This window comes from Psammomys obesus, unplaced genomic scaffold, assembly GCF_907164565.1.
Source record: "Psammomys obesus unplaced genomic scaffold, mPsaObe1.curated_primary_1811, whole genome shotgun sequence".
Taxonomy (NCBI): domain Eukaryota; kingdom Metazoa; phylum Chordata; class Mammalia; order Rodentia; family Muridae; genus Psammomys; species Psammomys obesus.
In genome coordinates this window covers 37,130,997-37,147,245 of record NW_026587216.1, presented here as the reverse complement: position 1 = coordinate 37,147,245, position 16,249 = coordinate 37,130,997, and the positions used below count along the sequence as shown (strand labels likewise).

General features: G+C 40.6%; 1 protein-coding gene across 1 annotated transcript in view; it reads left to right on the top strand.

The window, feature by feature from the left end:
• The window catches only part of Tox (thymocyte selection associated high mobility group box), a 312,314-nt gene that overhangs the window by 168,035 nt on the left and 128,030 nt on the right, over positions 1-16,249 (top strand). The window contains exon 3 of the mRNA XM_055603338.1: positions 6,088-6,330. Coding sequence (XP_055459313.1) covers positions 6,088-6,330 — 243 coding nt within the window. The remainder of the gene's footprint in view (positions 1-6,087; positions 6,331-16,249) is intronic.

Sequence of the window (16,249 nt, the reverse complement as noted above, 5' to 3'; positions counted from 1 at the left end):
ACACAAACACACACACACATACACACACACACACACACACCAGCCCCAAATCCAGGACATAGCACGACGGTGGTAAGGTATTGTTTGTGCATGCTAAGCACAGCCATTTTGGCTTCACCTTTGAGCTTGGATGGGAACTCAGCATTCCCAGGCTGCACGCCTGCAGGGCCCCTTCAGGAGCTTAGTTGTTGGCCTTTTCCCAGTGAGTCAAACCCAGCACCTCAGTGTTCTTTGCATACTCTCTGCTCCCTATTGTTTAAATCCTTGATTCAAAGCATGCAATTTAGGGACTGAGTAGACAGCTCAGTCTGTAAAGCGCTTGCCAAGAAAGCGTGAGGACCTGAGTTCAATCCCCAGCGCATGTATAGGCCAGATGTGATTGCGTATCCCCTAGATCTGGGAAGGTGGAGCCAGGAGAATCACTGGAGCTGACTGGCTAAACGGTGACCTCAATAGGTAAGCTCTACGTTTAGTGAGAGACCTTATTTCAAAAAATGAGGTGATGGATGTCTCAGCAGTAAAGAACACAGGCTGCTCTTCCCGTTGGGCCAGGATCAGTTCCTAACACTCACACGACAACAAGTGGCCATCTGTGACTCCGGTTCCAGGGTATGTGATGCCCTCTTCTGGCCTCCTCTAGCAATGCTGCCACACGTCACACAGGAGTACTTGCAGACACAACACCCATACACATGAACTAAAAATAATTTTTTTTTCTTAAGGTGGAGAAGGATTGAAGAAACACTCAAAATTGAGCTCTGACCTTTACACACACACACACACACACAAACACATGCCTACGACATACATACACACATACAAACACACACACAAACACGCACACACACACAAACACGTGCCTACGACATACATACACACATACAAACACACACACAAACACACACACAAACACGGGCCTACGACATACATACACACATACCACCGGTGTGCAGACACACAAGTATTCGAGGACAAATGCCAGCCCACTCGTGAAAAGAAAGACACGCAATCTAATTCTATTCAACGAAGGGTGAGGCTCAGCTTTGGCTGTTTGCGGGATAATTAAGTACATGGTTTATGCCTGTACAGTTTTCTCCTCTGTCAAGTCTACCAATGGCAAATAGATGGAAATTCCTATGCAGTCTCACTGTATTAAACGTCTAGTCACCAACAGACTAACTTTTTTTTTCTTAGATATGACCTAGTGTAAAGTGTGTATTAACCTGTTTAACAGCAACGTTTTATCAGGCACATTTTTATCTGGAGAACATACATTACTGGATTTTTGTTTTTGTTGTTGTTTTTTGTTTTTGTTTTGTTTTGTGTTTTGTTTTTTGTTTTTTGAGCCAGGCTTTCTCTGTGTAGCCTTTGATGTCTGGGACTCAGTTTGTAGACCAGGCTGGCCTTGAACTCACAGAGATCCACCTGCCCTCCCTGAGTGCTGGGATTTCAGGCATGCCCAGCTGATTATTGGATTTTTAAGGTATATTTTAAATGTTCTTAGGAACTCTGTGGATTGAGTTTTAAAACAGGCTGAAGAAGAACAGAAAACCTGCTTCAGAAAGCAAGCTCCTAAGTACTCTAGGACCCTAGATGAGACTTGTCTGTTGAACTCCACAGCTTGTCTTTCCAACATGCTGTTTCTGCTCTCAGTAGTCACTGACAGAATCATTTCCATGCTTGCAACCCATCCATGTCTCATCAGAGAACTGTGTGGCACTTTATAAGTGAAATGTGAAAATACCGCATTTTCATGTTATAAGATAATGAGTTGTAATGGTCATGGGCTCTTATTTACAACTATAAACTTTCTCTCCTGAGGAGGATAATATTTTTAAATGCTTCCTTTAGTGCTTCAAACAATCTCCTTGCAGCCTGAATAGTTCATCTGTTTAGTTTAGTTTAGTTTAGTTTAGTTTAGTTTAGTTTAGTTTAGTTTTCATAATTAACCAAGCCTCATGCTAGCACAACCTGTCCTAACCCCATACTTGGTATGCTTGGTTTCTGCAAGGACCCAATGGGACCCAGCCCGGGCACACCGCTAGAGCTCCCTGTGTCTGTACTCAGTGAAGCTCCTGCTCCCATGGGGGTTTTGAACCCTTTTCAGTCCTGGATCATTGTAAATGTGATGAGCTGCGGAGTAATTAGTTCACTCCCATGCCTGTTTGCAACTTACCCTTTGTTGAAGTAAATTTCAACAGTAAAATGGACAGTGTGGGAATGTATTTTACACCCCTACTTTCTTCTCTTCATAGAGATGGTCGCCAGTGACTTCCACATTTGTTGGGGGCAAGGGAGGCAAATAGTTTAGATTCTGACCTCTGGTAAGAGAGTATAGATGGTGATCAAGGAACAAGTACCACTTTGAGACTCCGTGCCTCTCCTGCTTTGCATTCCGGACCCGGCTCCAGCCCAAGGGAGCCTCCTAAGAGCACTGGATAAGCTCTTTTGCAACCTCTATTTCCATCTTAAAAAAAAAAAAAGTGGTATTGATGCCTTATAGGAACATGGAGACCTTAGAAAGATCACTCACACATATGATCTTTGTTCCTGGGAGAGTTCCAGAATGGTTGATTACTTAAAACCCAGCCACACTGGAGAAAGAAAAGTTAGTGGGAAACAGGAGAACTGTATCAGCGAGGAGGTAATCCCTCTGGCCCTGTTTCAGCAGGACAGCTTTGCCTTAGTCTTCTCAGGCTGGACCTTCTTGGAGTGTTCTGTTCCTATGGTCAGAGCACTCGCTCCTTCCACCCGACCCTGTCTGAGGATGGGAAATCAGGGACTTGCCATGACCTCAGTCTCCCCAGCTGTAGCCCTAGGTGCCCTCGTGAGACACAGGGAATTAACTGCCAACAGCTCTGAGAGACAGCGGGTCATAAACTGTGCATTATGAATCATTTGTGTAACGATGGGATGGTTGGGAAGCCACTTCAGGGCCAGGTCAGCATTCACAGGACAACGCGGAGTCCTCCGCCCAGCCTTCCTGGATCCGCTGCAACATCCCTCTTTTTACAGCGGCTTGGCACTGTGGGAGATGACTGTCACCCTGTGTGTTATAAACTTGCTATGGCAGAATTGGGAATATAAGGTAATTATTTAAGCCTATGAAATAATTGTAATATATTCTCATGCTTTTAAAGGCTCCGTTTAGCACTCATTCCTTCATTCATCCATGAATGCGTGAGATTGGTAATTGCCTTTTTTTTTTATTCATTGACAAATATTTAGTGATGATTCTAACAACTGCTTTTAAGTGGAATAAGTATTGAATCACACTCTGTTGTGTTATATCTATTCAAGTTGCAAACTGGATATAATGTAAACTCAGTTATTAGAAGGCATTCCACACTAGAAAAAAAAATGAAATTAGTCTGCTGTTGACCTTTTTAAAAGTTCTGGGACATTTTGGCATTTAAACAATTACCATGGTACTTTTATAAGGCATCAATTACTTTCTAATAGGCTCATGGCAAATAACCACATCATGACTTCTAATGTAAGGAACAGAAACTGTTAAGTAACCTGATGTTGTTAAAATTCTTGACCCACGTACTGTGCCTTTACCAGTTAAGTTGTGGAGTCTGTGGTTTTGGCATATAATTGTACGGATTAAATAACCTTAATGTGTAATTACATGAAAATAAGCCATGGAGCTTAGCTAAATTGCAGCGCAATTGTTATCACCAAATGTAAAGTGATACCAATTAAACCTTCCTTTAAAACACCACAAATTAAGATTTAACTACCGAAGAAATTCTAGAATGTAAAGTCACGGTACACCCTGGGTGAAGTATCCCTTAGTATTTGCAGAGGGTTAATGGCACTTCTGAAATTAAAACCAGCTTTCTCCTTTACTTCTGTATTAGTTATGATTGTTGACAAAAGTTTCAAGCAGGCACTGATTAACGTCTTAAAAGCTCTGTAGCAGAAACTCATGGTCCGCAGTGCTGGCAGGGAGGGGGATTGCAGATTTGAGTTCTCATGTCAAATCAGTGGGTAGGAATTAGGGCAGAATTTAGGACAAGGAAAAGCCTGTTGTTGATGTTCATAATTCTTAAACTATGAAGCTCTGTGAAACAAAGGCCTCTTGTATCATTCAGCCTGATAAATGATAACAATTAGCCATGAACCCCAGGTACACTAGTCCCATACCTACAAGGCCCTGGGTTGGATCACAACTAAGAAAGAATGGAGGCAGAGAAGAGATAAAAACGGTTTATTTCATCTTCTAGCCATCCCATATACACGGAGTAAGTCAATCACTAAGTAACCTCTGGACTCCAGCTTTCTCATCAGAAAAAGGAGGACTAATAGGTACACACAGTGAAAGCAGTTTTAAGGTTTGAATAAGGACAAGATAATAAAGAGGCCTTCACAGTACTCAAATGAAATACGAGCAGCTGAGTACACATTCTTTTCTATTTCTCTATCGGGCCCTTTTGTATCTTATATTGAATACTCCTACAAAGAACTGTAAGGTAGGGTCTGTATGCCCAGGGTAATCAAACTTATAATTTTAACACAGGGCACTAACATGTTTTTCAGACAAAAAAAATTTTTACAGTTAATAAAAGACTTGGATAAAGTGTGACAAAACTTTTAGAGCTCTTGGCTTTTTTTTTTAGCATAATGTTGTATATCTAAGAAAAATTAACTGTGAGGAGAATGCAGATATTCCCTTCATAGACTTCAGATGATACCTCCACATTCTTCTCTGTGACCACCTCCAGACCAACTCCAGATGTTCCAAGTAGCTCTCCATTTAATTGTGCCTTCTGACGGCACCTAAACAAATATATCAGAACTTGTTCAACATTTAGCAAGTGCAAGTTGAAGATTTTCTTTCTGTTAGACAAATAGACGCCATCTGGAAAAAATAAGCCCAGGCATTTGGACAGGGAGGCATAAAGCTTATTGGCTGAACACTCAGTGAACACCGAACACTACTTTCTTTGGCTCCTACACTTCGGCTGCTTGCTCGTTTCAAATCTTGCACACTGTAACAGGCTCTGTACAGTTAGACAAGAGAATCTTTGTTACCCATGCACACAAACATTGAAGGTTCCTTGAATCTGAAAGATTACTTTGTAAGAATAATTTGGGACAAAATGTTTCTTTTTATATTATGACACCTGTTTAACTAAATAAATTCTTTCTAATCCTGCACATTGATGTTAATTGCTACAATGTTTACCATAGTAAACTTTTACCATAGTCCCTTGTTAAATATGCTTGCCTTCATATGATCTTTCTTGTTTTTCTTCTATTCCTCCTTATTTTCAAGCTAGTTTATAAAAGAAAAGCCTCTGGTATATTAATGCTATTTACCTTACTTTTAACTTTTATTTCACAATTAGTATTTCATAATTTTAATATTGTTTGTGTCTCTCACCATGGAAGGGACTGACTTTAAGTATGCGCTGTTATCAGTCTGTAGGGGAAATAAAATTAAATGTTCACAGAAGTCATGAAAGCAAACTTCACTTTTATTTTGATGATAAAATGTTAATAGTAAAATTAGCATCGAAGAGCATTTAAAACTATACCAAAATTTCAGTGAGCTCACCCTCAGGCACAGGATTAACTTACTTCTTAACCAATAACTTTTTTTTTTTTTAATTACAAGCAGATAGGTTTTCAAACTAAGAAGCAACTGCCCCAGACCTCTGGAATTCATTTTTACCACATCCCATAATCTCAGCAGTAGAGAGTCTTATGAAACATGTTTGATCAATCAGTTTTATAAATTGCCTTCCTTCCCTACAATTCTCATGGAAAAAAAAAAGTTATTCAGCTAGATTAATACTCTAGAAAATTTTAATGGGATCTTTGAAATCTGTTTGAGTTCACCTCCGTAGGAAAACAAAGCCACATAACAGAGGCAGGTTTTATACCAAAATCAGATGTCTCACAAGCATTTTCTTCCACACATAAAAGAGACAAAGCACCAGGCTGACCCCAGTGTGTGAATGTCCTCACCAAATCTGCAGTCTGCTGGTAGCTCTATCCAACAGGCCACTGTGTCCCTGTGCTTGAATGGCAAACAAGTAGATGCTAATTACCATCTGTGTCACTCTCTCTTTTCAGTCCTACCCTGGCCCAAGTCTGGAAAGCGAAGACTTTAACATTCCGCCCATCACACCTCCCTCCCTCCCTGACCACTCTCTGGTGCACCTGAATGACGTGGAATCTGGTTACCACGCTCTGTGTCACCCCATGAACCACAATGGCCTGCTCCCGTTCCATCCACAAAACATGGACCTGCCGGAGATCACCGTGTCCAACATGCTGGGCCAGGACGGCACACTGCTCTCCAACTCCATCTCTGTGGTAAGGATGGGCCTGTCTGATTGTGGTGGACGTGAAACATGGGGAAACCTCGGGAAGGCTCCCTGCAAGGATCTTTAAATTGTGGTAATGGCCTTCTAAACCCAGGAAGAGATTTTAGCTATGCACTGGCCTCTGTAGGTCTTGTAAATTCCTGAAGTTGTTTCCAGTTTGGTATCAAGGAATTACTTAAGTGATCACTCATATTTGTCAAAGTACTAAATACTGTTGACGATGGTGGTAACTATGAACAGTATTGCTTCTGGAGTTGTGTTGAGTTCCTAGCCAAGCAAGATGGCTGCATCTTCTGGGAAGTGCCTGCTGCTAGCCTCCGTTTTGTCATTTGCCCTCTGAAATCCTACAAACTTACTTTGTGTGGTAGCTAGAAAGCAAGTTCTGTTTGTTTCTGTTTCGGAAGTAGAATTCTGTGGGTTGGAATGATCTCCCTTAAGGTGTCTGTCTCAGCCTGTGGGGCATTCTGTCGCTTTGTAGTGCCTAAAGAGGAAAAGGTTATCCCTGGAGAATTAGCCAAGAGTTGTGTTTGCAGGCCCTCCTGACAGAGTCTGGGCATCTGTACTTCTAAGGAGCAGCTCATAATTGAGAAACACTGCTTATCAAAAAAAAAAAAAAGAAAAAAAAAGAAAAGAAAAGAAAAAAGGATTCATTTTGGTTTTTAATGCTATCTACAAACTAAATTTTGATCTGTGCTTCAGAAAGGGGGGACAAAGGAGAGTAATGGTATACAGCAACTCACTGAGGACTTTTTTATTTTTATTTTTGGAGCATGCTCCTTGGCTTTCATTGTTGGATGAGTTAACACAGATTCACAAGGAACAAACAGATAAGCTTGCTTCTGAGTTCTGAGCGTGTTCTACATTGCCAGCCTGGTATGCAGAGAAATGTGCCTGTGTTGTGTGGTTTCACAAAAGGTTTCCTGGTAAACATCAGTTTGGGATGAATGAAAGGAGAGTCAAATTAAAATTTAACGTGGCTTTGGGGGGAGACAAAACCGAACACCAAACAGTGGGCAAAACTGAACTCGGTCTCTGTAGGTGTGGCCAAGAGGGGAAATCTCATTGGTAGAACTGCTAGAGGCCCAAAGTGGCACTGTCACCAGAATGTCTGCATTGTATTCCTCCTAAAAACTAAAGTCCACAGCCCACAAGACTATTCAAGTTTATACTCACATCACGAAGGTGAGTATGTGCAGCAAAGCATCAAAGAGGACTCACACCCAAACACATACAAACTTCGTGCAGCAACTAGAAAATTCATAGAAAAATTAAAAGGAGAAAAAGCACACAAGGCAACAAACATCACACAGATGGACTCATGTTGCAAAGCATCACAGAGAACTCCGTATAGCCTATAAATTTTATGTGCCAACCGCAACATTCATTTTAATATTAAGTGAAGAAACAACAGAGCTTTAGTTGGTTGGACATACTTGGACACAGTTTTACAAGTAAGGAAAGCTTGACTCAAGGACACCATAGCTACAGAAATCAGATATAGTGGGATTCACAAGGCTGTTTCTGTGTAGCTCCTTTGGAGAGCTTAAGAAGTGTCAGACAGAAAAATTTTCAGAGTTTAAAGTCCTAGAAATTGTAATGTTCATTTGGAGATCTCTCAAGATCTCCTCCAACAGGGTTGTAGCTGGTAAGAAGCAACATTTGCAGATTCTAAGTGAGGAATTTTTGCTGTGAGTTGTGAAAACCCTATGACTGAAGTCATACCGGCAGTTTAGATAGAGTTAGAATCACCTGGCCCCAACTTCAGAAACTTCTCAGTGGAATACATGGAACCTGTTGCTCTCAGAATTATGATCCCATCTTTGCATAAGTGTTTTCCCATTCTAGAAAACTTTAAAAATTGAATGAATGAATGAGATAAAAATATTCTAGTTCTTAGTTATAAATTGTATAGATTTTAGATGTTGTGATGCTTACTATAAATACTGTTATATGTTATGCTTATTACTGTTTGATATAAGTTAAAATACATAATCTTTAGTGAGACTATATCTTAAAGTTAAATTTTCTTGTAATATTTTGTTTCTTATTCCTTCTGGCAACAGTAGTGCCAATCCTGCTGCTAATAAAAGTTTTCTACAAGTATCTAACATGATAGACACAAAACATTCAGGCCATAGCTAAAAATCTGTATCTGTATGAAATATTCCAGTTTTACACATGAAAAAGGGAGGTTCAGGGTACTTCAATGATTGCTCAGGTGGCTTGGCCAGTAAACATTCTAGCGTCATGTTCTGGGGAAATGGGGACAATGATAGTCCTTACCTTGTGGGGCTCAGGGAGTCTGACAAATTGCTAAGACCACTGGTTGGCACATAGATGCATTATGTAAGTGTTGGTTAGATAAAATGGTTTTCCCAAGCCTGTGCTTGTGTGACTCTTTTGGGAAAGTTAAAATGCATGAGAGTAAAAAACTTCTCAAAGAGTTATCTATAATTTGATCCTTAATCTTCTTCACATCTGTCAAAAAGACAGCAGTAAGCTTGCTATTAACTAAAGCAGTCTTTTCCTCGCTTGGAGTGCCCTTGTATCTCACTGGGACTAGCATTGTTGTCTTTGAGCCGGATTGCTTCAGTTCAAATCCTGGGATGGCTCCCTGGGATGCTGTGTGACCCTGAGCCACTTCCATGACCCTTTTGTGTCCTTACCTATCACATGGCTGTAGTAGGTTTGATAAACCAAGCCTGTAGTCCTGGGTCCTTCTGAGGCTGAGCAATGCAGTGACACCTCATCTTTTAAGATAATAAGTATAAACCTAGGAGGACATAATACAACATTGAATCCCACAATGTGGTAAGCATTAAGGTAGATTATAACCATTATATGGTACCTGGTTCACAGTCAGTTTAAGACCGTTAAACCAGAATGCCTTTCAGCTTAATTTTTTTTTTCACCAGAGTAGAAAATGTATATTGCCTTCTACAATTTACCAACATCTTGTACACGGTACAGTGCACATAAGGTGATGGTTCAGCATTTCCAAATTTTCCTCCATTTATTTATTGAAAATTCTTGCCTGTGCCATTTTATGGTCCACTGGGACTCCTAACCTAGTAGCTATTCAGAGCTCCAGAAACAACTTAGATTTTGGCACTCCTAAAAAAGACTGCATATTCTTAAAGTCTCTCTGTTCCAAGAACAAGCTATAAAGCAGGTAGAATTTCTGTAGTACACGCTGGTGGGTGGGGGCCAATTAGTTCTTATTCTCCAGGTTCAAATTCAACAGCTATTCATGACCCAATATGCAAGAGCTCCAATTTCTCAAAACTCCCCTGAGTTGTTTTGCTAGTGGGGAACTGATTCGTCCACACTGCACTTCCTGAGTAGAGCCCAGTTAGAAGTGCACTGTGGAGCAGGGGTATCAGATAAGCATGCTAACTACCAGCAAGCCTGTGTGTTCTCTACACCAGCAGAGGCTGGTTTAGCTCACTGGCACGAGCTCAGCTCCCCAGAGCCTAGAAGAGCAACAGTAAGACAACAAGGCAGAGTTGTCCCAGCATTTCTCTTAGCTACATTTCTTATAAAAGCATCCTTGAACAAAAGATCCCCTCTTCAAGATGGAAACCCACAACTGGCTGATGGGTGGCTCTGATCCCGTTCAGGCTGGCAGCCCCTGGTTCCTCTTTGGTTTGTTGCTATTACTAAATCGATTATTTTTCATGACGTTTTAACAAATTACCTGGCAGACATAATTTAAGTGTGGGAGGGGGCAGTTATCTTGGCTCACAGTTTGAGGACACAGTCCATCATGGTGAAGAAGGCTTAGCTCTAGGAACATGCAGCTCCGGCCAGCTTGTATTAGCCAGGCAACAAAGAAATGCATGTGAATAACCAACTCTGTCCTTCTTTTTGTTCAGGACCCAAGCCAATGGAACGATGCCATGCTTAGAGCAGCGTTTCTCAACCCATAGGTTGCTAGTCCTTTGCATGTGCTTGGGGGGAGGGAGAGATTTCACATATCAAATATCCTAAATATCAGACATTTACTTTACCATTCATAACAGTGGCAAAATTACAGTTATATAGTATTAAGGAAATAATTTTATGGTTGGGGGTCACCACAACATGAGGAACTGTATTAAAGGGTTGCAGCTTTGGGAAGGTTGAGAACCACTAGTCTACAGGTTTGACTCGTAGGCCATTCTAGAGTCTGTAGAGTTTTGACAATAAGGATTCAACATCAGAGTTACTCAGTGATTTTACTGTAGCTTCTTCCCTCTCCTTGTTGGTCTTCAGTCAGGGTCTTACTCCATGGCCCAGACTAGCCTTGACCTTGAAGTCTTCCTTTCTAAGTAGTGGCACAGCAGAGGTGCGCCATCATACCAGGCCACCTTTTTCTTGCCGTGGCTTTGACTATCTCACTTTTTAATTGTTTCCCTCAAGGGTCAATCAGTTGTAAAGATATCTGAACAGTGGCCAAGGCCATTTCAGCATTACAGAGAAAGTGGCGGGTGTGGAGAGGTGGCTCACTGGTTAAGAGCGCTGGTAGCTCTTCCAGAGGACACAGGTTGATCATCTGCACCCACACGGTAGAACAAAACTGTCTAACTACAGTTTCTGGGGGATCCAGTGCCCTCTTCTGGGTTCCACGGGCGATGTGTGCAACACCGGAGCATGGGCATACATGCAGGCAATGGACCAGTACACATAAAAGAAATGCAATCTTTTCTTTTTTTCTGGAATTTGATGTTGCCTTGTATAGATAGACGAGGTTTTCATGTTGCTAGAAAGAGAGTGGAATACTATTTTGGAAGAAAGAAAAAAGAGGAACATGTCCTAGTAAATATTCATGACTTAAGAAAAATCCTTTGATTTTCAACAAATGAAGACCAAGCTTCCGTCCTTTGCTCCTCGCCCTGATCACAGTCACTGCTAATATTAATCACTAGTTGGTGGAGGGAAAAATGCAACCTCGTATAAAGTTATCCAGGCTCCTCTGCCTGGCCTATATGTGGCGATTACTTGTTCTTTGTGCAGTCAACAGAAGCTCTCTCATACAAAGAAAAACCGTGCGAAGTTTTCAAATGGCCTCACAGAAAGGATTCATTTAGAGGCCCGGCTTTTGTGGAGTGTGGTTTCTAATGGTACATTATAGAAAATTTACAATGAAAAAAAAAAAAAAGCAACAAAGGAGATTTCAGTTTCTTTGAATGCTTCAAATTTCCAGTTCTGGAGTTTAAAATGGAAAAAAAAAAAGATGTTAAAAGGCAATAAAATTGGGGGGTTTATTTCCCAAATGCCTTCTTTTTTCCAGGCAACAAAAGCCAGCATAATGTATATACTCAGATTTATTGTCATTTGTAGCGTGCAGACATGGCATGCTTTGCATTCAAAGGCCACTGTACAACCATCACTTCAGTGGGTTCCTACAGGACTCATGAAACGGAGGCAAGAGTACTCCTCTGGGCCCACGGGGAGCGCGGTACATGAAGGGGTTCAGATGCATGAGAACAGCATGAGTTTCTAATATGTTACCATTATGAGAAGGACCACTGACGTATTGAATAATGCTGCTTTCGGGGCCAGGCAGAAAATATGATTACAGACAATTTGATTGCTGTTCGTTTTTGTTTTTTTTTTTTTTTTAAGAATAAATATTTTCAAAAATCTTGAGGTATTTTCTTTCATGGAATGCAGAAAGTGTGTAGCAGTGAGCAAGCGAAGCTGAAGGCCTTTCAGGACACAGTGGGCCTGATGCCGTTGCCCGTGTCCATCAGGAGTAATGGGTGCATCGTTTGAGATGGAGGGAACGTCACAGGGGCTTGTTTCTTTCTCTAAAAAAATGCAAAAAGGGGCAATAAAAAGACGTGACGGGAGGGAAAGCATACAGATAATTATTTACAATTATGCCATAACTTGTCAAAATTATTAATTATAGTATGCCCACACAGATAAATTATTCTTTTTTTTAGTATCACAGAACAGAGAACAGTCTTCTAAACTACTTTAAATACTATGGGGAAAAATGGCTGCGTTTTTGTTCCTATAGTTGACCACACCTAAGGAACGAGTGGGGTTGTTTTTTGTTTTTGTTTGTTTTTGTGCTTGATAAATTCCTAATAAGACCCAAACTAGATGTGTTTGCAGTTAAATGTTAGGCTCTATGCAAGACCCTTCTTTGATTGTGGGATTGATAAGCAGTTCTATGGCCATAATATGGTAATGATTTGAGCTATCTTTTAGTGTTATGATAAAATATTCCAAACTAGAGCTGTCATTAATAGTGTCTGGAAAGAAGCCAGACACTATTTAGAAACAACACTTTTTAGAACAACTATTTTAGAAACAACAACTATTTTAGAAACAACACTTCTCTTTGTACACCAGGCAAGAAGTCAAAATTCACTGGGACATAGGCCTGGTACGTTTTCTTCCTTTCTAGAATTCACATTAATCTACACTTCACCCATGCGTGGTAGATGTCAAAAAACTTATAAAGCCAGTTACATGATCTGCTGTGAGCAAACATGGGGACGCCCCAGTTCATCGTGCACGGTCTGGGCAGCTGTAAACCTAAACCAGTTGACTTATGTGGTTTCCTATGGAAGAGCCAAGATTCCACAGCTTTCCTTGGTAGCCTGTTTGTGTTTGATTAACCTCGTAGCACTCAGTTAAATTGCAGTAAGAGATTTAGAATCCTTCGAGGAAGTCCCTATTAAAATTAACCGAAAATGTCTTACTGCAGTTTCTGCCTCCTTTGTGGGCTGGCCCCATTGGGAACACGTGGAGAGCAGGTGAATTCAAGTATTTGACATTTATTAAGTCTCTCTGTCAGGTGAGTTTTACCTAGGCCAAGTAAGCCCAATTTTTTTTGCACTTTTCCTCCAAGGTCATCATTTCCAACCTCTAAATTAATTTAGCTTCTTTTTATTATTATTTCTTTTTAATATTTATAACCCTGAAGAACGTTGACCACAAAGGAAGGCAGAACTACAGAGATTACAGAATAATCTCTGAGTATTTGAAATTGTTCTCTGCCTTCTCATGGATTTTTCTACAGCATCTTTAATAGCATCATTGACTGCTGATATTTTAACTTTTGATTCATCCCTCACTGTTATTTGCAGCGTCTTTTGCATCCTTGGTATCTGGCCAGCAATTTTCCATCTTGTGTTTGTATAACTCATTTGGCATCCTAAAGGCCAAAACATCTGGGTTGCTCTTCAAGGAATTCTTCCTCACACCCTACCCCCATTGGGCATCCATTAGTTAAATAGCCCTTAGCAAATAAAGAAGAAAGCAAATGGAGTTACAGAATTACTACGGACAAGCAGTTTCTAAGTAGGCTCCTAAGAAAGAATTGCCAGGTTTGCACCAAGCTATCACTTCCTTCCTGGAACCTTGAAGTTGTTAGTAGAATGCTTTCTGAGGTGTTGTGGGTATTTGGGAAAGGCATCAGAAAAATGGGATCACAAATAGGTAAGTACAAGAAACAGAGAACAGAACCCTGGGGCCGGAATATAGCTCAGTGATAGAAATTGTCCTTAGCGCACTTAGGACCCTGGGTTCGAAATCCAGCATGCACACTAATACAGACACACATGCACACACTCATGAACACACACACAGAAGTGAAGTAAGAGCAAATTTTGAGAACCCCGCTGGAGCCCACAGCAGTATATGTAGAGGCACCATATGAATATACATAGTTCTCTTTGCAGTGGCTGCTTCTAAAACTGGGCTCCTGCCCTTTGCTCACTGTTTCTAACCCAAGAAATGTTCCTTCCTCTAAGCCCTCCTAAATAAGGACAGTACAAGCCAGCAATTGTAACACTCTTGGGTCACAGATTGCTTCTCGGTGTCCATCACTGTGCTGAGCAAATCTTAGGGCACCCCTGCTCTCAGCCCCCTGTGGGGTCGGCCCAGACCTATAAATCACTCATCAGGAAGATGGCCACAGGCTTGTCCACAGTCCAAGTTGGTGGAGGCATTTTCTCAACGGAGGGACTCTAGCCTGTGTCAAGTTGACAAGCAAACAGACAACACTGAAAACCTAGTGAGTACTAAGCACAATTACTTCAGGCCAAATGTCTGAATGAGCCCAGTGGTTCTCAATGAAAAGCTGTTTCCCCCAGGTGCGTAAAGGTTGATTGCTGTGTTCTGTGAGGTCCCAGGTGTGCTCTTTTCCTCAGCACTAACTTGGGACCTGTCTATAAGAGGTAATTCAGGCTTTTAAAACGATTCAAATGCTCTTTTTGTTTGGTTCCTTCTGTAGGCAAGGTGGCCTCGAACTCAGATTCTCCTACCTCAGCCTCCCAAACAATGAGATTGAAGGCCTGGGCCAACATGCTTAACTCAAATAGTTCAGTTCTGTTTGCTTGCTTGTTTGTTTAGTTGGTTGGTTGGTTCGTTGGTTTGGTTTGGTTTGGTTTGGATTTCTGAGACAGGGTTTCTCTGTGTAACAGAGCTCTGGAGGTCCTGGACTCACTTCGTAGACCAGGCTGGCCTCAAACTCACAGAGATCTGTCTCTACCGCCCTCTCCCAATGAGTGCTAGGATTAAAGGCGTGTGCTATCACCCCTGGAAAATAGTCCAGTTTTTAAAAGCAGATAGTAGCAAGCACCATGCAATCTAAACACATGTAATTAAAATGAGTTTCAGCCCTAAACATAAACTCAGCTTTAGAGTCTTAACCAGTTACTGCTGGTTACTCTAACCCATACGACAACTAAGTCGATGCATTTGCCAGTTATCACAGTGTATATTGATCCTCCCTTTTAGATGAATACTTTACTTTTCTGAAGATAGTCCTATGAAGAAATATATCTGCAAAACTATGGCTTCAAAGGGAACTCATTTCTGCCAGATTCCCCCAAAGTCTCAGGCGAGGGGCAGAGGTAGAAATGTCCAGAATGAGTATGTTTGAGAGATAAGTCTGTATGACCAATGCTGACTATCTCCTTATTTCAAAATGATTCTGCCTTTGACTTACCATTTACTTGATTTGTGCAAGTGGATTATCAGCATTCAAACATTGCATTATGAACCCTTTTTTTTGTCATGGAATCATAGAAGCATTATTCTATAACGTGTTTCACGAGAACAATGAAAAATTTTTCATTTCAAAACACCACGTCCTTCTTCATTCATTGACTATTCTTATCCAGGGCACACGGGAGTGTTTTAAGAGTAGGTTTGGCTTTCTATTACATTTTTCATTTTCTTTTCTTTCCACTTTAATTCTTTTCTCCTCTAGTTTGAAAGTTACGAGTTCTTTGATGTGGACAAGTGTTACCTGCGGAAACATAATAATCTTTGTCTTTGGGTGTTAACCATTTATATTCTAACTCTGCCTGCAGCCAGATATGCTGGAGAAGAGGAAAGCACAAAGAGCCGCAGGGTTCGGACATTTGTTTGAATCCCTGTAATATTAGATTTGACTTCCCTGTGGGGTGTTTTTTTTTTTTTTGATCCTTTAAAACGTTACAGATATTGTAGTCATCCAGAGAACAGAATTTTTTTCCTTTACCTAATAAGTATATTGAACATTTGGATAAACATGTAATCATAAAATTGATAGTCAAACATCCCCGAGTTTAATCCTTGTACAAACTCTGTTTAAATAGAACTACTATTGAAACAGAAAATACTAAACTCCTTTTTATAATTTAAGTTTGCAGTCTAGTTTTGATAAGCAGGATACTGTATCAAAACATGTAACATTTGAAAGGCATTATTCTTCAGCGTTTTAGAGAGCTTTGTTTTCTATAATAACAACCCTCATAATCTTTAATAAAAGATTACCCAACCCTGAAAACATATTACACTGTGAAAAAATTTCATATCTTGTATTTCAATTGTCTATCTAATCACATTCTCTACTAAACAGCAGATATGACTAATGGTTACCGAACAGAGATAGCACCATCTTTCATATACTGAAACTTGAA